The 18,330-nt window shown below is 46.9% G+C and overlaps 4 protein-coding genes across 5 annotated transcripts in view; 2 read left to right on the forward strand and 2 right to left on the reverse strand.

Annotated features, from left to right (window-relative positions):
• The window catches only part of TMOD4 (tropomodulin 4 (muscle)), a 5,394-nt gene extending 2,875 nt beyond the window's left edge, over positions 1-2,519 (forward strand). The window contains exons 5-10 of one of the 2 annotated variants that reach the window (XM_012658817.1): positions 450-539; positions 724-854; positions 949-1,056; positions 1,450-1,593; positions 1,839-1,983; positions 2,384-2,500. In XM_012658817.1, the coding sequence (XP_012514271.1) occupies positions 450-539; positions 724-854; positions 949-1,056; positions 1,450-1,593; positions 1,839-1,983; positions 2,384-2,406 (641 nt within the window). In that variant the 3' untranslated portion in view covers positions 2,407-2,500. Of the gene's footprint in view, positions 1-449; positions 540-723; positions 855-948; positions 1,057-1,449; positions 1,594-1,838; positions 1,984-2,383 lie in introns of both variants that reach the window. The other variant, XM_012658819.1, reaches the window with a different exon arrangement.
• Positions 2,520-3,017: 498 nt separating this feature from the next.
• On the reverse strand, positions 3,018-5,361 carry SCNM1 (sodium channel modifier 1). The gene is made up of 7 exons (XM_012658820.1): positions 5,183-5,361; positions 4,848-4,918; positions 4,374-4,462; positions 4,188-4,285; positions 3,980-4,068; positions 3,317-3,502; positions 3,018-3,170 (listed from the first exon to the last, which is right to left on the reverse strand). The coding sequence occupies exons 1-7, from the start codon at positions 5,231-5,233 to the stop codon at positions 3,071-3,073; spliced, it is 684 nt and encodes a 227-aa protein (XP_012514274.1). The 5' UTR covers positions 5,234-5,361; the 3' UTR covers positions 3,018-3,070.
• Positions 5,362-6,014: 653 nt separating this feature from the next.
• LYSMD1 (LysM, putative peptidoglycan-binding, domain containing 1) lies at positions 6,015-14,864 on the forward strand. Its single transcript, XM_012658821.1, has 3 exons — positions 6,015-6,482; positions 12,907-13,271; positions 13,684-14,864. Exons 1-3 carry the CDS (start codon positions 6,303-6,305, stop codon positions 13,820-13,822), a joined length of 684 nt encoding a protein of 227 aa, XP_012514275.1. The 5' UTR covers positions 6,015-6,302; the 3' UTR covers positions 13,823-14,864.
• A 38-nt stretch (positions 14,865-14,902) lies between these two features.
• Positions 14,903-17,690, reverse strand: TNFAIP8L2 (tumor necrosis factor, alpha-induced protein 8-like 2). The gene is made up of 2 exons (XM_012658822.1): positions 17,606-17,690; positions 14,903-15,980 (listed from the first exon to the last, which is right to left on the reverse strand). The coding sequence occupies exon 2, from the start codon at positions 15,946-15,948 to the stop codon at positions 15,394-15,396; it is 555 nt and encodes a 184-aa protein (XP_012514276.1). The 5' UTR covers positions 15,949-15,980; positions 17,606-17,690; the 3' UTR covers positions 14,903-15,393.
• Positions 17,691-18,330: the final 640 nt, after the last annotated feature.

Here is an 18,330-nt window from a genome sequence, read left to right on the forward strand (position 1 = left end):
GCTCAGGCTGGTTTCGAACTCCTGAGCTCAAACAATCCGCCTGCCTCGGCCTCCCAGAGAGCTAGGATTACAGGCGTGAGCCACCGCGCCGGCCTATATATGTATTTTTTAATTTAATAAGTTAACATCTTGAGCAATTTTCCAGGGATTGTAAGAGCAAATAAAAGTGGAGCTATTCTGGCTGAAATCAGGTCTCTGCAGACTCCTTTACCCTCTCGTGGCACCTTAGGGACCTTCCTATAGCCCTTTCTCAATGTTTTAGAAACTACTGCCTTAGGCAGTTTATGGAAGGGACCTGAGGGAGGGGCTGAGGGAGGGTGGAAAACCTTTTTGGAAGAGTGGAAGGGGTTGCACTTTAAAATTGTACCAGATTCAGAATGAGGTAGGTGGAGGCTTAGAATAGGTCCCTTCTCCTCATTCCCTGTGCCGCCTCTGCTTACCCTCTCCAGCAATTCTGGGCATGTACACACTGATGAGCAACAAGCAATACTATGATGCCATCTGCAGTGGAGAAATCTGCAACACCGAAGGCATCAGCAGTGAGTGTGTTTGGGGAGCGTGGTCCCTAGGGCTCTGGGCATGTAGTCCCACAGTCTGGGAAAAGGTAGCAAAGGGTGAAGCAATGAATCCAGGAGAGGACATGTTGCATGAGTGGTAAGAGAACCAATAGGGAGGAGATTGTGGGGGACATGTTGGGGTTCCCTTCCTGCCCTCACCCACTAGGTGTGGTACAGCCTGACAAGTATAAGCCAGTGCCTGATGAACCCCCAAATCCCACAAACATTGAGGAGATACTAAAGAAGGTTCGAAGCAATGACAAGGAGCTAGAGGAGGTGAACCTCAATAACATACAGGTATTTGACTCCCATCCTCCAAACAGTAACACCAGGATAACTCTGCTGACATAGGAGAGTCCTTAGCCCACCATCTCCTATTCTCCTCTGATAGGACATCCCAATACCCATGCTAAGTGAGCTCTGTGAGGCAATGAAGACAAATACCTACGTTCGGAGCTTCAGTCTGGTGGCCACGAGGAGTGGCGACCCCATCGCCAATGTAAGGCTAGTTGAGATCCCCAGCTCTGTCCCAACACATTACCTCTGGAAGGGCTGTCGTAAAGGGTTGTGCTAGGGGATGCTATTCCCATCATGCCTTCTTAGGGCAGCCCTCTTGGCGACTCCGACCCTCAGTCCGATGGCTAACAACTCTGAAATCCTGAGATCATTTTCCCAAAGGGCTACAACCCTTTCTAATACTGCCAACTCCTCTGCACACTTAATTTCCCTGCTTTCCCTTACTACCTACCCTCACTTCTGTCTGCCTCTAGCCCCACTTACAGCTCCTCCAGGACTCTTCTCAAAGAGCTGTGTTTCCCTCTTGCTCCTGTTCTTTCTCTCCTCAGTCATCTGTGAAACTCCCCTAATCCTAACCCAAGTCCCTACTACCCAGGCGGTGGCTGACATGTTGCGTGAGAATCGTAGCCTCCAGAGCCTGAACATTGAATCCAACTTCATTAGCAGCACAGGGCTCATGGCTGTGCTGAAGGCAGTTCGGGAAAATGCCACACTCACTGAGCTCCGTGTAGACAACCAGGTCAGTGTTCCCTTCCCCTGGTCTTAGCATTCAGCTAATACTCATTTAGCCTCTTCCCTGAGCCAGCTACTGGGACAGCTATCTCACTTAATCTCATTTGAATTCTCCTCTTGATTGTCTCTATTAGGGGAGCCAAGTCAGCACCTCCCTTAATCCACTTTGGAGCCTCCCAAAGGGGTCTGTGGTGTGGGATGGTGAACAACCCAGAGAGGGTGACTGACAGCTTTTGCCTCTCCCTCCCCCAGCGTCAGTGGCCTGGTGATGCAGTGGAGATGGAGATGGCCACCGTGCTAGAGCAGTGTCCCTCCATTGTCCGCTTTGGCTACCACTTCACACAGCAGGGGCCACGAGCACGGGCAGCCCAGGCCATGACCCGGAACAATGAACTACGTGAGTAAACTGCAGATGTGGTGTGTGAAGCAGAAAGAGAGCAAGGAAGTATGGAAATGGGTGGATCCTTCTGAAAGCAGAAATAGTGACAAACAGCCTTGGGTGCTACCAAAGAGATATTCACATGAGAAGTTCAAATCCCATGAGTGATCAGAAGGTAGATAGAAAAGTCCCCCTGCCCCAAATATATACCAATAAAGAAGTGGAAAGGAAGCTAGACATAATAATGTTTATTTGTTTATTTGCTGTATGGTTTCTTGCTAATGTAGGATGGGCCTATCAGGTGGCCTAAGACACTACCAGTTTATGAGTCTGGCTAAGGAATTGGAAAGGAGAAAAGTACCTTTGCAGAAAGCAGGAGCTGGAACAAATACTTATGTTGACTCTTCCTCCTTTATAGGTCGCCAGCAAAAGAAGAGATAACACTACCTTTCCTTTTACCAACTAGAGCTGGGAGCACTAGACACTTAAATCCTCATCTATCCCCCTTTCCTGTAAATAAAAGCCCTTCTGTCCACTCTGCCTGCCTTCTTCCTTGGCCTTTGGCGTGGGAATCTTGGCGCTAACCCCCAAGGGTTACTGCCAGTTCATCAGGGGATTATTTATACTCTGGGGATCAGCAGGCAGGGAGGTTCAGGTTACTAGGAAGAGGTGGGTGGGGGAGCTCCCTCCCTTGGTGTTCCCCATAACCCTGCCAATGCCTTTATTCTCTTCTTTCACAGGGTACTTAGCCTCAGCCTATTTCCAGATGTGGCCAGGCCCCCCCAGTGCCTTTACCCTGTAGCCCTCATGTGATATGAAAGGCAAAAGGACTTTTTCAGTGGAGGTGGGGAAGGAGGCAGACAACATGAAGGGCAAAGACCTCTTTTTGACAGACTTATTAATAGGGCACTGAGCTGCATGCAGCTGACGCTTGGCATGACTTTGGTAGAAGGTGGGGGAAGGGTTATAAGTATGGGGACCAGGGGAGGAGTGCCCAAGCTAAGAATGAACAGATCCTAAGACTGGACAAGGAACCAGACTTGAGGAAAGTTAGGTTCCCAGAACCCAATGTAGTTTACTTGTGAATGAATGGGGAAAGAAGGTGTCAGTCCAAAGGGAGATTAGGGGGTTCCTCCTCATCAGAGTCAAACTCAACATTTTCATCTTTTACCCATCGACCTCGTCCATCTGGGATCCATCCAGAGCTGGGAACATCAGAGAAAAGAGAATTGGTCAAGAAAGAAGTTTATTAAAAAATTAATGGCAATAAGAAAACACAATTAATAGGTTTGAAAAAAGAAGGGTCAGGAAGAAGAGAGAAAATCTGAGGAAAGTGATTTGGCATACTCACCTTCGAAGGGTGAGGTAATGATCCAGGGCTCGTCTTCTCGTAGGGCTCACAGGTGCTGGGGCTGAGACAGTGGCTGACTCCTTGGCCTGCGGGTCAGCCCCAGGCTCAGGTTCCCTACTGATCTTCCCACTTTGGAGTTCGACCTCTGGGGGAAGACAGGAGACAGAGGGACCAGGGGCTTCCGATCTGGGTAGAGAAGAATCAGTCTATAAACACAGGAAAGAGCCAACTCTCCTATGAGTCCCAACCTCAAAACGGTACTTCCTAAACTGTGATACTCAAGATATTAGTAAGTGTTCTACATAAAAAGGATTTTGGAATCATGAATTTGGGAAATGCTAGCTTAAAATTTTTAAAGTTCTTTTAATCTTAAGACTTTGTATAGCTTCTAAAATATACTAATGTTATTATTCTTCAAGTAGGATAATGAAGTACAATTTTCCAAACTTTATTTAAAATCACAAAATTCTACATCTGTGCCTTGCATTTTTAAGAAAAAGAAAAAAGGAAAAAAAGAAAATCACAAAATTCTTTTTCCTAAAATACGAACTAACATCTCCAGAACACTAATATTTATTCCTCAGAATACAGTTTGGGAAACAATAATTTTACAGCCATCTATCTCCCGATCCTTCCTACTTCTGGATTTCCCTTCCCACAGACCTGTACTTCCGGCGGCAGCAACTGTTGTAGTGGGGAGCTCTGTGCAGAGCACTCTGGGTGATAAGTCGGGTCTGGGTTAGCAGAGGAGCCTGGTAAGGAGATGGGAGACAGAGTCAGAGCCTTCAGAGCTAGAATGAAGTCAAAGCCCTTTAAGCCTGGTGTGTGCAGCAGGGTTCTGCCTAGAATACACCCTCTCTCTTCTCATTACCTCAGCTTTAGTCTCTTCCCGCCTCAATTCATTCTGCTGTTTTGGATTTTGCTTCATTCCCTTTCCTGACTGCTTCTTCCCATAGAAAAGCTGCAGGCCTGAGAAAGAGAATTAAAAGCACCAAGAGTGGTCTACAGAGATTTCAAGGGTTTATTCTCTATCTTCCCTGTCTTCCCCTAAACTTACTGGACAGATGTTTCTTGCCTGCACGATGGGTAGTCAGCATGGCCAGGGTGTCCAGTACAGGTCGGTGGGGACAGATGGCACAAGCAAAACTGGAGAGGGAGAGGGGATAATTGGTCTGGGGTAAGGTTCTTGTTGGGGCGGAGGCGGTGGGTGGGGGAGGTCCCTGCTGTAGGTCCCACTCTGTCTTAGCAGTCCTTTCCGAAACTCAACTCCCAGGTCTCCTAATCTCCACCTCTTCCAGTCCTCACTCCCCGCCAAAGAATCCTAGATACTCCTGATCTCCTCCTTAATATCAAAAGTTTGTTGAAGCCGAACGCAGTGGCATCTCCAGTCCCAGTTACTTAGAAGGCTGAGGTGGGAGGATGGCTTGGGCCCAGGAATTCAAGGCCCATCTGGACAACATGGACATTGTGAGACCCCCTCTCGGGAAAAAAAAAACAAAAACCTAAGGCTTGATCCACTTCTCGCCCTCACCGTCCATCCCGTAGCATCAGCGCCTCATCCTCTGGGATGTAACTGGCCAGGAGGTCCCCGACTCTTCGTTTCTGCAGCCGGTATGAGAAGTCCAGACAAGATCAACGGGATAGGAGAGAGGGATGGAAGGGGGAATGGTAGGGATGAGGAGTCAAATGGAATAAGGACCATGGGGAGAACAGCAATCACAGGGCGAAGAAGGGGTCACTACCGAGCTCTAGTCGCCTGGCTACCTCCCGCACCCCCGAGCTGTTGCCAAAGCAACGAGACAAAGCTCCTTCACAGCCTTCGGAGAGCAGCTGCAGCTGCTCCAGACCCTCCCCGCTCACGCTTACTTTGAGCACATTGAGTTGACTCCAATCGTCCCCTTCCCTCTTGAAAGACATCACGACTGCGAGTCTCAGAAATGAGAAATTCTGTTGTATCAGTTTTACCACTCCTCTAGGCTACCGTAGCAAGGTGGGACATCTTTCCTTTTTCCGGTCTGTTTTTGGTTGGCCTCCGCACTTCCGGGGATGCACTTCCATGCATGCACTGCGCGATATCGAAAGCCAGCCTCTAGCGCGCTGAAGGGGGGACTTCATTTCCTATGGTGCCCTGCGACTCCACCGACGCGGAGCCTTCTGGGAAATGAAGTCTTTCTTTTTTTTTTTTTTTTACCCCTGAAGAGCTTACCGCTCAGCTGATCCAGGGCCTTTGCAAGCCGTTGGCCTCCGCACTTCCGGGGATGCACTTCCATGCATGCACTGCGCGATATCGAAAGCCAGCCTCTAGCGCGCTGAAGGGGGGACTTCATTTCCGCGGAGCCTTCTGGGAAATGAAGTCTTTCTTTTTTTTTTTTTTTACCCCTGAAGAGCTTACCGCTCAGCTGATCCAGGCCCTTGCGAGGCCTTTGGAGGGACAAGAACCTGGATGTAGAGCAGGAATTTGAGAGTGTGACCTATCTGTTGCGGCGCGGGCCTTTGAGGATCTCTGAGTGGAAAGCGTACTAAAACGCTATCGTCACGCGTTTCATTTGCGGCGACGGTCCACCTGGGGTGGGCCTAATTTGTTCCTGACCCTAGCAGACAAACCCCAGGACGCGGCGGTGCCGGAATAGGGGAACGCCCCGAGGCCAGGCTGCCGGACGTGGGGGCAAACTGAAAAAAGAGTGTTGAGGAGGGTGTTTAGAGTCCAAAGGTCAGAGGTCAGTGTAACAAGGAGTAGGGGGATTGAAAGTAAGGGGTGCTAACTCAGGTAGGGACTGAATACTCAGGGGACAGATTTGTGGGTAAAGGGTTTAAAGGTGGGAGAAGCAAGGTGCCGGGCGTAGTGCCAGGGGAGGTGGGGAAACTTGAGAAGAGAAAGGGGAAAGAAATACCCTGAATATCCATTCCCAGACTTCAGACCCATCACTCTCAGTCATTCAGCGGAGCTCCCGCCAGTTGCACCCCCAGTTGTCCTCAGGGTGAGGAGATGACTTCTCCCTCTAGACAGCCCCCCCTCGGGGGATCAGGACTGCTTCGAGGGAGCCGGGCTCGTTCTTATGGAAGCCTGGTGCAATCAGCCTGCTCCCCAGTGAGGGAAAGACGCCTGGAGCATCAGTTGGAGCCCGGAGACACCCTGGCTGGACTAGCACTCAAATACGGGGTGACGGTGAGTCTTTCAAGTTTGGGGTGCCGACAACCAGTTAGAAGGGAGATTTAGTACTCGAGAGAATGTCGTGGCCCTTTTAGGCAACCTCCTCTGAGATTTTCCTAATTGTGTTGTGGTCTCTCCTGCCTTTCTTTACCTTTTTATTTTCCCATCTCAGTGTTGCACTGTCTGGTTGGGATAAATCCTGTCCTACTATTCTAGTGGAGAGGAGTAGCTCCTATTTATTATTCCAGACACTATGCTAGGGGCTTTCCGTACATTAGCCCATTTGACCCTCACATCCCTATCAAATATACAATTACTGTTCCCTTTTTGCATATGAAGAAACTGAGACTTAAATTGGTTAACCGATTTGACCAAGATCAAATACCTGAGTGTCAGAGTTGGGATTCAAACAGGTCTAACTCTTTAAACCACATAGAAAATTTTTAATTGAGAGTGATTAAACATTTACGGCAAATAATGGGAGAGCTGATTTTTAGTTCTAAGTATCTAAAGTAGCCGCGTGTGATGGCTCACACCTGTAATCCTAGCACTCCCGGAGACGGTGGCGGGAGGATTACTTGAGGTCAGGAGACCAGCCTGAGCAAGAGTGAGACCCCATCTCTACTAAAGATAGAAATAATTAGCCGAGTATGGTGGCACGTGCCTGTAGTCCCAGCTACTTGGGAGGCTGAGGCAGGAGGATCGCTTGAGCCTAGGAGTTTGAGGTTGTTGTGGGCTAGGCTGACGCCACAGCCCAGGCAACAGAGTGACTCTGTCTCAAAAAAAAAAAAAAAAAAGTACCTAAAGTGCCTCTCTCTTCTTGTTCTTGTTTCCTCCTCAGTGCTCTGCCTTCTTCCCAGTAAGGTGGCTTCCTTGGTGCAAAAGAGGTACTCTCTGCACCAAGCATTTCAGGTTATGCATAGGGAAGACTTGATAGGTATAAAAATGTACTGCATTAAAGTTGACGAGGTTATCCGCTCCCTCCCACCCCTCACCCTGGCCCAGTCCCAGCCATATCTTTTCCATCACACACAAACAAATATTGAATTTAGCCAACATTTTATGCTTGCTGTATTTAGAGCTGTGTTGTAACTCTTGGGAGAGAAAAACATAATAAAATGTATAGTTGCTGTCCTTATGTAATTCACATGAGAAATTGACAGGGACACAAATAATGACTATGGGTGACAGAAGGTGATAAGTTTGTAGAGGTATTAACAAAGAGTGGAAAATCTGGAAAGATTAATTTTTCCTTAAGGGGGCAAGGGTGGACATTGGTGCAGATTTTCAGAGTGCCATCACAGTGGGCCCTGAAAGACTTAGACTTCCTCTATGGCCCCTCTTATAATTCTGCATAATACAGTTGTTTACATCTTTGTCTTTCCAATAGTGCATATGCTCCTTAAAAGTAGAACTATTTTTTTAACTTTATATCTCGAAAGTCTGGCGTAAGCTGGGCATGGTGGCTCATGCCAGTGACTCGGGAGGCTGAGGCAGGAGGATCACTTGAGGCCAGGAGTTCAAGACCAGCTTGGGCAACATGATGAAACTCTGTCTCTAAATAAATAAATAAATAGATAGATAAATAGATAGTCTGGCATAGATCCCAGCACACAGAAGCTTAAAATATGAGGGGTTTTTGTTTGTTTGTTTTGTTTTGAAACAAGGTCTCACTTTGTTGCCTGGGCTAGAATGCTGTGGTGTCATCTTAGCACACTTCAGCCTCCAACTCCTGGACTTAAGTGATCCTCCTCCCTCAGCCTCCTGAGTAGCTGGGACATGCACCACCATGCCCAACTAATCTTTACATTTTTTTTGTAGAGACAAGGTCTCACTATGTTACCCAGGCTCATCTCAAACCCCTGGCCTCAAGTGATCCTGCTTCAGACTCCCAAAGTGCTGGGATTACAGGTGTGAGCCACGGTGCGTGGCCTTTTTTGTTTTTTAGAAATGGAATCTCACTGTGTTACCCAGGCTGGAGTGCAGTAGCTTATTCACAAGTACGATCATAGCACACACAACCTCCACTTCCTGGACTCAAGTGATCCTTCTGCCTCAACCTCCCAAAGTAACTGGGACTGCAGACATGCGTTACCACACCTGGCTGAAAGATGTTTTTTGAATGAATGAATGAAAATGTGGCTAAGGTTTCCACACATGGAGATTGGGAGTACAGGAAAGAAAACATTTCAAGTAAAATAGTACCCCCTTATCTGTAGGGGTTGTGTTCCAGGACCCCCAGTGGATGCCTGAAACCATGGATGATACTAAACTCTACATATACAGTACGGTGTTTTTTCCTGTACATACGTGCCTACGATAAAGTTTAATTTATAAATTAGGCATAGTACTCTTGCACTTTGGGGCCATTATTGTGTAAAATAAGGGTTACTTGAACACAAGCACTGCGATACCCTCACAGTCAATCTGATATCCAAGATGGCTACTAAGTGACTAATGGTCACTGGCGGTATGGATATGCTGGACAAAGGGATGATTCATGTCCCAAGCTGGACAGCGCAGGACATTGCGAGATTTCATCATGCTACTCAGAATGGCACACAATTTAAACTTCTGAGTTGTTTATTTCTGGTACTTTCCATTTAATATTTTCAGACTGTGGTACACTGAGGGTAAAGGGGACTAGTGTAGAGGGAATGGCCTAAGCAAAGGAAGTGGGTATGAAAATACAGGGCAGCCCTAGGTCTCAGCAGGAGCTCAGGAGGTATGTAACAAAACTGGGCTACCAGGGATTCAACAGTTTTTTTTATTATGTGTGTACTTTTTTAAATTGTATAATTTGTTTATACAAATATTCAACAATTATTTATTGAGGCTTTCTAATAGCCCTAAAATTTGTGAATACAGGAAAGCTCTGTAGTCTAGTGAAGAAGAGTTTTAGGTTCTAGTTCCATGTTTCTCCTTCCTGGCTGAGTCACTTCCCCTGTCCGAGGCCTTGGTTTCCTCACCATTTGTAAAATGAAGAAAACGTGTTAAATAATGATAAGTACTTATTACCTACCTATCATTTAAGGAACACTTAGCATGTGCCAAATGCTATACATGAATTATCTTCCCAAAACTATGAGGTAGGTGTAACTATCCCCATTTAAAGATGAAGAAACCACGGCTTAGAGAGATAACTTGCCGGAGACCACATGGCTAGTGTAATTGGTAGAGCTAGGATTCAGACTAGGTTGTCTTCTTCTAAAACCCTCACTTTTAACTGCTTTGTTATACTAACTAGATTCTAAGGACCTTTCTAGTTCTTAAAGACTGTGGCTTGATGCTCTATGACACCTCTGGACAATAATAAAAGCAACAAAATTCACGAATTAATTCATAGCATCTTGGAACTAGAAAGGGACCTAGAATAATATCTAGGCAAAATAAATTTAATAGCATCCAAGCACTTGGCAAAATAATAGTATAAAATTGCAAGCCAATTTTAACTTTTTTATTGTTTAGATTAATTCAGTTTTATTTTTAACACATTATAGTATAAGATTTTTAAGATTATTAGCCAAGTTTATTGTAGTAGCCTTGACCCAGGGTAGAAAGAGCTTCGATATTTGACAGATACAAGAAATATGATTTTCCAAACATGTGCCAATATGGGATGAATTTTTAGTAAAACTGGCTCTCTGGCTTCTGATAATAAAATACTGGTATACTATATCTGCCGTTTCTTTTCTTCTCTTTTTTCTTTTTTTTTTTTTTGAGACAGAGTCTTGCTATGTCACCCCGGCTAGAGTGCAGTGGTGGTGTCATAGCTGACTACAATCTCAAAGTCCTGGGCTCAAGTGATCCCCCTGTCTCAGCCTCCTGAGTAGCGGGGACTACAGGTGTGTGCCACTGCACCCAGATAATTTTTCTATTTTTAGTGAAGACAGGTCTCATTCTTGCTCAGGCTGGTCTTGAACTCCTGACCTCAAGCTATCCTCCCGCCTCAGCCTCCCAGAGTGCTGGGATTACAGGCGTGAGCCACCATGCCCAGCCTCTGCAGTTTCTATATTTTATTATCTAGTTTATTTTTCCATATAGCATTAGTGAGCCCCTGCTATGTGCCAAGCTCTGTGTGATGCTAAGGAGCACCTCAGGGATACAGTGACAGTGAGTCACCATCCCTTCCCTTAAAGGACTTATAGGGTTTAAGCAAGGCAAATATTCAAAGAGGTGAATAACAGTGTAATAGGGTAGGTATCATTACAGCAATATTTACAATATGCATTGAGAGCCCTGAAGAAAGTAACACAAAAGGGAGTGATAGTTGATGAGTAGATGTTTTCTAAGCAGAGAAGGGGATAGTGGGGAGGCATTTCAAGCAGAAGAAACAGCATGAATAATGAAAGATCATGGAATGTTCAAAGAAAAGTAAAAAGTTCAGGATAGCAAAATATATAGGTGGCAGAAATGAATCTAGACATTTTCTTTGGGGGCTAGATTGAGAAAGTACTTGAATGCTAATTTGGATTTTATCTTTCAGCCAGTGATGGGCCATAGGAGGTTTATAAGCAGGGTAGTGAGTTAATCCAATTTTTTTTTTTTTTTAGCAAGATAGATGCCAAGAGGAGAATGAGTAGAAATGGAGAGAGTAAGACCAGTTAAACTGTTGCAGGAACCCAGATGAGAAATATTAAGGGTCTCTTCTAAGCCAATGGCAGTAGCATGAAGGTGAGACCAGATGTGAGAGATTTTTGAAGCACTTTTATTGATCAGTTGGTATGGGTAATGAAAGGAAAGTATGAGTTAAGGATAACATTGATATTTCTACCTTGAAAGCCCTGGTAGATAGATGATGATGCCAGTCACTATATTCAGTAATGAATAAATAGGTAAATAGGTACAAAATAAATATTTGATTAGTGAAATTTTTTAGAAATTTTTTGTAGAGACAGGGACTCGCTATGTTGCCCAGGCTGGTCTTGAACTCCTGGTCTCAAGCAATCCTCTCACCTCGGCCTCCCAAAGTGCTGGGATTACAGGCGTGAGCCACTAGCCTGGCCAAAATTGTTAATATTATAGTGTGAAAAGCATTCCCAGAAGGAGTAAAAAGGCTGAGAATCCTAGTTCTAGCTCTCTCATTAACTTGCTAGGTAACCTTCAGCAAGTAGCTTAACCTCTCTGAGCCTCAGTTCCTTGATTTTTTTTTTTTTTTTGAGATAAGGTCTCACTTTATCACCCAGGGCTAGAGTGCAGTGGCATCATCATAGCTCACTGCAATCTCAAACTCCTGACCTCAAGTGATCCTCCTGCCTCAGCCTCCAGAGTAGCTGGGACTATAAGGCACGCACCACCACGCCTGGCTGATTTTTCTATTTTTTGTAGAGATGGGGTCTCGTTCTTACTCAGGCTGGTCTCGAACTCCTGGCTTCAAGCAATCCTCCCACCTTAGCCTCCCAAAGTGCTAGGATTACAGATATGAGCCACTGCACTTAGCCTAGTTCCTTGATCTTTAACAGTAGTTCTCAAATTGAGGTCCAGGGACCCCTAGGGGTCCATGAGACTCTTCAGGGGCCCACAAGGTCAAACTATTTTCATAGTAATAATAATAAGATTTTATTTGCCTTTTTTATTCTCATTTTCTCATGAATATACAGTGTTTTTCAGAAGCTGCATGAGGTGTGACACTGCAACAGATTGAATGTAGAGGTAGATACAACAATCCTGTTGCCTTAGGTTAGACATTAAAATGAATTGCAAGGCCGGGCGCGGTGGCTCACGCCTGTAATCCTAGCACTCTGGGAGGCCGAGGCGGGAGGATCATTTGAGCTTAGTAGTTTGAGACCAGCCTGAGCAAGAGTGAGACCCCGTCTCTACTAAAAATAGAAAGAAAATTAGCTGGACAACGAAAAATATATAGAAAAAATTAGCCAGGCATGGTGGTGCATGCCTGTAGTCCCAGCTACTTGGGAGGCTGAGGCAGGAGGATCGCTTGAGCCCAGGAGTTTGAGGTTGCTGTGAGCTAAGCTGACGCCACAGCACTCTAGCCCAGGCAACAGAGTGAGACTCTGTCTCAAAAATAAATAAATAAATAAAATAAAATGAATTGCAAAAATGCAAAACAATACTTCTCTATATATTTTTGTTTTGTTTTGAAAAATATAGTTATTTTTCATTAAAATATATATGTTAACATGTAATGTGTTATTTTTCAATACATTTTTACAAAATTTCTCAGCTTCGATAATACCTTAAATACTGATAGCTTTTCAATAAAGGCTTTTTACCACAGTGATTTTTAAAAATGTAAAACGGCCCTAAGACCAAAAAGTGTGAAAACCACTGATCTATAAAATAAGAACTATCAGCCGTCTGTTCTTTAGTTTGGTTGTTATAGGGTTAAATAAGCCTCTGTACAATCACTTTAAAAAGCTCAAGCTGCAATGTAAGATTGATCATTATTACTCTCATCAATTTTGGTGACTTTTTCTTAAAGATGGAACAGATTAAGCGTGCAAACCGTCTTTATACTAATGACTCCATCTTCCTGAAGAAAACCCTCTACATCCCCATCCTGACAGAGCCCAGAGACTTGTTCAATGGTTTGGATTCTGAGGAAGAGAAAGACGGAGAGGAAGAGGTACGCCCAAGTAATGATGAAGCTCGGCCACACTCCGCTGAGAGAAAGAAACAAGAGACAGGTTCAGGACGTGCCAATGGTGAAGTCCTCCCTGCAGCTGGCCAAGAACCCCCCACACCCATCCACGATCTTTCTGCCTCTGATTTCCTTAAGAAGCTTGACTCACAGATCAGCCTGTCAAAGAAGGCTGCCGCTCAAAAGCTGAAAAAAGGGGAAAGCGGGTGAGTGTTGAGCAGCTCCTTATACGTCCCTCACAGGCTCCTCCGTCCCTCCAGCCTTACCTAACCACGGACACAAGTAAGTCAGCATAGTGCCAGCAGACGCAAGGTGATACCTTTCTCCCAGGTGGCCCCAAGACAATGAACAGAGTCAATGGCTACTGGAATGGGCAGAAGCAGTGGGAAACTGGGTTCTGTGTTCTTTTTGGAGTAAAAAAGTTGACTGCTTTTACTGCCTGATCATCCACGAGGGAGCATTTGGGTTAGGATTTATCCAGAGGGTATTGAGATTATCTTAGAGCAACCAGCTCGTGTGTTAGGACAGGAAGACAGCTTCCCATGTACCTCTTCACTTGGCCCATTCTCGGGATCTTCCCTTGATCTGTCACTCTTTCTCTCCTTTCCTCACCTGTAGGATACCTGGGGAGGATGCAGGTCACCACCTGAGCTCCCCTCGGATGCAGCAACGAGCAGTCCTAGGTCCTGTGCCATTGACACGTACTTCTCGGACCCGGACACTACGGGACCAGGAGGATGAAATCTTCAAACTCTGATGTCCCCAGAACTGACTGAGAGAAGCAAGATGTTGAAGGAGCAGCTTGAGGGGGAGAGGAGCCCGAGGTGAGGCTCAAGAACATGGCTTCCCAGCCCGCCTCCCTCCACTCCAGCCATCTTCCCCAGCCTCCTTCTCTACCAAGAATTCCTTGGCCTGGGGCGGTTTTATTGGCAAGAGTAGGGGATGGGCACTAGACCCTTTCCTAATTCTGGGCTGAATCTAGAGTTGTCCTTTAGATTCAAAAGTCTCTTTTTACATCCCTGCTGCCTTTCCTACCCCTTTCACTATTCCCTGGCCTTAGAGCAGGGAAGCAGAGACTCCCCCTCGACTTCCTCCTCGTCTCCAACTATGTTATCTAATTTATTTGGTGCTATACTGAACTAATTTATTTGCTATATCCTATTCCTTCCCACTCTTAGCTGGAAAATGGGATGTCTATAGCCCCGGGATGAGGAGAACCCGGGAACAGTGAGCCAGTGACTACTGGTTCCTCACCTTCCCCACCTCCTCAGCCAAGCACGTTACTGAGCAGCAATCAGTGATCTGGCCCCGTCGCAGAGAATGGCAGACTGTGCCAGACCTTTTCCTCAATCTCGAAGTGAAGGATTTGGGCTCAGTCTTGACTAACCAATTCCCTGTGACTCTTCCACAACTCTCGCTCTGAGAGAAGTAGCTTTATAGAGACCTGAACTCTGCTTTCCAGCAGTTCACCCTTCTAACCTGTTCCTCTGCTCAGCCTGTGGTGGGACTAAGGGATGGAAGAATTTCCCTGCAGTTTGAAGAGGACAGTTGAGGAAATCTCTTTGCTATACTCTCTCCCCACCAGAGCCTGTCTGACTATGCCTTGCTCCTCACTGTGTATTTATTCGCAATTTGTAGCACTAATACGCGGTACAGGTTTTTTTTGTTTCTTAAACAGAAGTAGGCAAGGAACCTCAATGATACTAGAAATATGCCTCAGTCTCCTGTATGGAGGTGGTGAGAGGTGAGATAAGTGGTGTTTATATACCTCCTTTCCTCCGTGATGATCATAAGGTATAAAAGGCTGGAGAGATTAAACATTGAGCCCTGTGCATGTTTTTAGTAGTTTTATTTCCCCTAAGAGAATCTCCCCTGCCCTCACCCCTTCTTCCTGCACTGTGGAACAGAGCCTCTGGTGTCTGTCCAAGCTCTGTCTCTAAGGGCCACCTTACCCCCTTCCGTCTTTAGTGTCCCCAGAGGGGTTATATAGGCTGTGCCTCCTTCCCTGGGTTCATAGAGGAGGGCCTCTCCCTGTTTCAGAAGTCCCTTATGGGAGAAATAGAGATCCAAGTTTCACTTCGCCTTTTTCACGCAGCTCTGTTTCCTGTCCTGGGGCTAGAGTGGGAGAGGGGCCTCACCCCTCAGCATTGCTCCTTCTCCACCAGCGGTTGGGGGTGAGGTGGTCTCAGAGTCAAAGTGCTCCTGGGAAAGAATGAAGCCTGAGGATTGAAAAGCGTTAGTGCAGATGAGCAGGGTTAGGAAGCCCATTATCTGTTGTTTTCTCAGTCAGCCATTTTGCCAAGGTGAAATGTGCTAGATTTGGGGCTCTCAGAGCTTCCCCTCATCCAGCAGCTTCCTGAGCCCATCACAAATCTTGCCAAGGTGCTGAGTGAAGTCAGGCCCATAGAGGGCTGTGAGCAGGTCCGGGTCAGAAAAGTGATCGAACACGTGGCAGATGCGAACATGTGACTTGGGTGTGAGGTGGTGCTCCACTAACTTCAGCAGCACATCCCGGCACTCGGTCAGCTTACCCGCCAGAACAGCAGCCTCGAAGGTGAAGTCCACCTCGCCAAAGCTAAGTGCGGTCATGGCTCCCTGCCGCAGCTTCTCTCGAAAGTGGGTAGCCAGGGCCAGCTCACTGGGGCTGAAGCAGCCACTGCGGTGCAGCACAGCCACCTTGACAGCCACCTTGATCAGGTCCTTGATAACCCGCTGGGCCTGGGGCCTGCTGTGCGTGTACTCCTTGGACACACGGTAGAGCTCATCTAGCACCTCACTGCTTGTCTCATCAATGAAGAGATGAGCCACAGACCGACCCGCCATCTTACTCAGTAGCTTCTTCTCTGCTTGCAGTGCCAGACTCTTTGAGCTGAAGGACTCCATGGTTCCTGGGGACTGGGATATGTGGTCACTCACTAGAAGAAAGGCCACAAGCTTCCTTAGAAAGAAAGAAATGGCTTTTTCCCTTTCTGTTGCTTCTTTGGTTTCCGTCTCATCATCTTTGTTTGTCATCTCTTTCCCATGGGGCCCTCTCGTTCCCTGTGCCTTGTTCCTGCTTTTTCCCTTAGTGCTGCAGGAAATCTTGATCTCCAAAACAGCCTAGGAGGACAGTGATGGCTCTGGCTGGAGGAATGTGGGCACACAGGAGGCTGGCCTACCGTGAGCTAAGTCTCAAGGGGAAGCAGGCTATTGCTGCTGCAATGGAGAAGGTCGGGCTTACCTGGCAGATAATTCTTATAGCTACCGTTTGTGAACACTGACTATGTACCATACATCTATGAGGTGTAGGTATCGCTCTCCTCATTTTACAGTGAGCAAACTGAGGCTTATGTTAAATAATATACCTGAGATCAAACACAACTATTTTTCTGACCCCAGAAGTTCCCGTCAGCTAGTGTGCTGTATTGCCTTTAAAGAATTAAGAAACATGGGAGTCCCAGGAGTCCTAACAAGAATAATAATTAACATTTACTGAGGACCTACTATGTGCCAAGTGCTTTATGTGAATCATCGCAGTTTTCTCAACTCTCTGTAAGGTAGGTATCCCCATTTTGCAATGAGAAAACTGAAGCTAAGAGAAATGAAGCAATTTGGCCCAAGTCACTAGTAAATGATTAAAATGGGCTTAAAAACACATAATCCAAAGAAACCTCCTTCCTTGGAATGCGCTCGGTGAGGCTGAAGCGCACTGAGGAAGCCTGAGAAACAAGCACCTCAAGCAGGAGGCAACGCTAAAGGTCTGCAGTCTTCTGCTGTTTGAACTGAGGACCCTCCTGGTGGCACATCAGCTGCACATGTCCAGGGTTCTCTCCCCATGGTGTTCGCCTGTGGTTCTTCTGGTTGTTTTGCTTCTTACTTCCCCCTCCCCTGCTCTGCAGGATGTGGCTGTGACCGCAGTGAGGAGCAGCCTCATCCTCTCCCCCAAACCAAAATGGGAGTTTGAAGAGGCAGGGGAGACGGGGAACCGTGGGGGTGTCTTGCCCAGCCAAATCATTCCAGTGGGAACCTAGAACCTTGCTTTGCTCCCGGCTTGACTTGGGGCTTTCTGGGCCATGCTGCCCAGCCGGAAGAGGAGATTGCTCCATGTGAGCCTTCCTTCCTCCTTGGCCTTCCTTTCACCCAGCTCTCCATTGCCTCCGTTACCATCTCGCATTTGATCCACTGTCCTCTCCCTCTCCCTGTTTTGGTCTCCCTTTTTCTCTTGTCTGGGTCCTCACTGTGATCCTCCAGCCTGGCCATGCTTTCCATCTGGCCCTTACCGGTCTATCTCCATGTCTCCTGAGATTCCCTGGCATTTCTCTGTCACACACCCGTATCCATCCCCATATCTCAGCCCAGCCCCCCACTCCCTTCCCAACCCAGGTTTTTCTTTCAGAAGCTGCCTTGCCCCCAGGGAAAACCAAGCTCTACAGGGAACTCAAGAATTCTACAAGTGACAGTTTCCCAATATGGCAAACTAAGGCTGAAAGAGCTAGGGACCCTTTTGCCACCATCACCCCTGAAGTCTACCCTTCCCCTTCTGTCACTGCTGGTCCCTCACCTGCTGTGTTAGGTGCCAGTCTTGCCTTGGATGTTCCCGGAGAGCTGACAGAATGGAGAAGCTCCCAAGTGAAAGGCCCTTTGGCTTGGCCCCACCCCACCCCTTGAGCCCCGCCTTCCCATTCTCTGCTCAACCTCCGGTTCATCACCACTGTCACCGAGAAGGCCTATGGCCCAAGAGCAGCCTAGAAAAAGTCTTGACAAAAGTTTAAAAAAATAGAATTTTGTGGGAAAGTCTTGATTCTTGAGGTGGGGAGGAGGGGTTTGCACATCCCCGCTCTTAAATTGTCTCCTTTCTTTACTTGCTGCCCAGTTCCTTGAGATCCTGTCCTTATATTTCTACAGCACTGGATAGAATGTAAAGTCCAAACTGCTGGGGTGGGGGTCAGGAGGGAAAGTTCTGAAGATTGAAGGGTGGTGCTGGGGGGCAATGTTACCACAGCATATTCTTCCAGTGCCTGGCAGGTAGGGGCACAGACTGTCCCAGCTCTTACTACTGGAGGGAGGAAGGTACCGGGGCTGAACCACATGTGACCAGCAGGTGTCAGCACAGCACTGAACCACTAGAGGAACAAGCCTACTGAGCTTTGTAGCTGCTAACGTGCTAGGAAAACGAGAGGGAAATCACAATTGTTGAGTGAAGCGAAAATATTTGCCATCAAGAATCTTAGGCCGGGCGCGGTGGCTCACACCTGTAATCCTAGCACTCTGGGAGGCCGAGGCGGG

The sequence above is a fragment of the Propithecus coquereli genome, unplaced genomic scaffold, assembly GCF_000956105.1.
Source record: "Propithecus coquereli isolate 6110/MARCELLA unplaced genomic scaffold, Pcoq_1.0 Scaffold59, whole genome shotgun sequence".
Taxonomy (NCBI): Eukaryota; Metazoa; Chordata; class Mammalia; order Primates; family Indriidae; genus Propithecus; species Propithecus coquereli.

What these genes read in the sequence shown, in the direction of transcription:
- LYSMD1 (XM_012658821.1), top strand. Translation starts at nt 6,303, where the DNA reads ATGACTTCTCCCTCTAGACAGCCCCCCCTCGGGGGATCAGGACTGCTT. An exon ending in CACTCAAATACGGGGTGACG is followed by an intron (nt 6,483 to 12,906) that starts GTGAGTCTTTCA and finishes TTTTTCTTAAAG; the next exon opens with ATGGAACAGATTAAGCGTGC. An exon ending in CTGAAAAAAGGGGAAAGCGG is followed by an intron (nt 13,272 to 13,683) that starts GTGAGTGTTGAG and finishes CCTCACCTGTAG; the next exon opens with GATACCTGGGGAGGATGCAG.
- TNFAIP8L2 (XM_012658822.1), bottom strand. Translation starts at nt 15,948, where the DNA reads ATGGAGTCCTTCAGCTCAAAGAGTCTGGCACTGCAAGCAGAGAAGAAG.
- SCNM1 (XM_012658820.1), bottom strand. Translation starts at nt 5,233, where the DNA reads ATGTCTTTCAAGAGGGAAGGGGACGATTGGAGTCAACTCAATGTGCTC. An exon ending in GTCAACTCAATGTGCTCAAA is followed by an intron (nt 4,919 to 5,182) that starts GTAAGCGTGAGC and finishes TACCGGCTGCAG; the next exon opens with AAACGAAGAGTCGGGGACCT. An exon ending in AGGCAAGAAACATCTGTCCA is followed by an intron (nt 4,286 to 4,373) that starts GTAAGTTTAGGG and finishes TCTCTTTCTCAG; the next exon opens with GCCTGCAGCTTTTCTATGGG.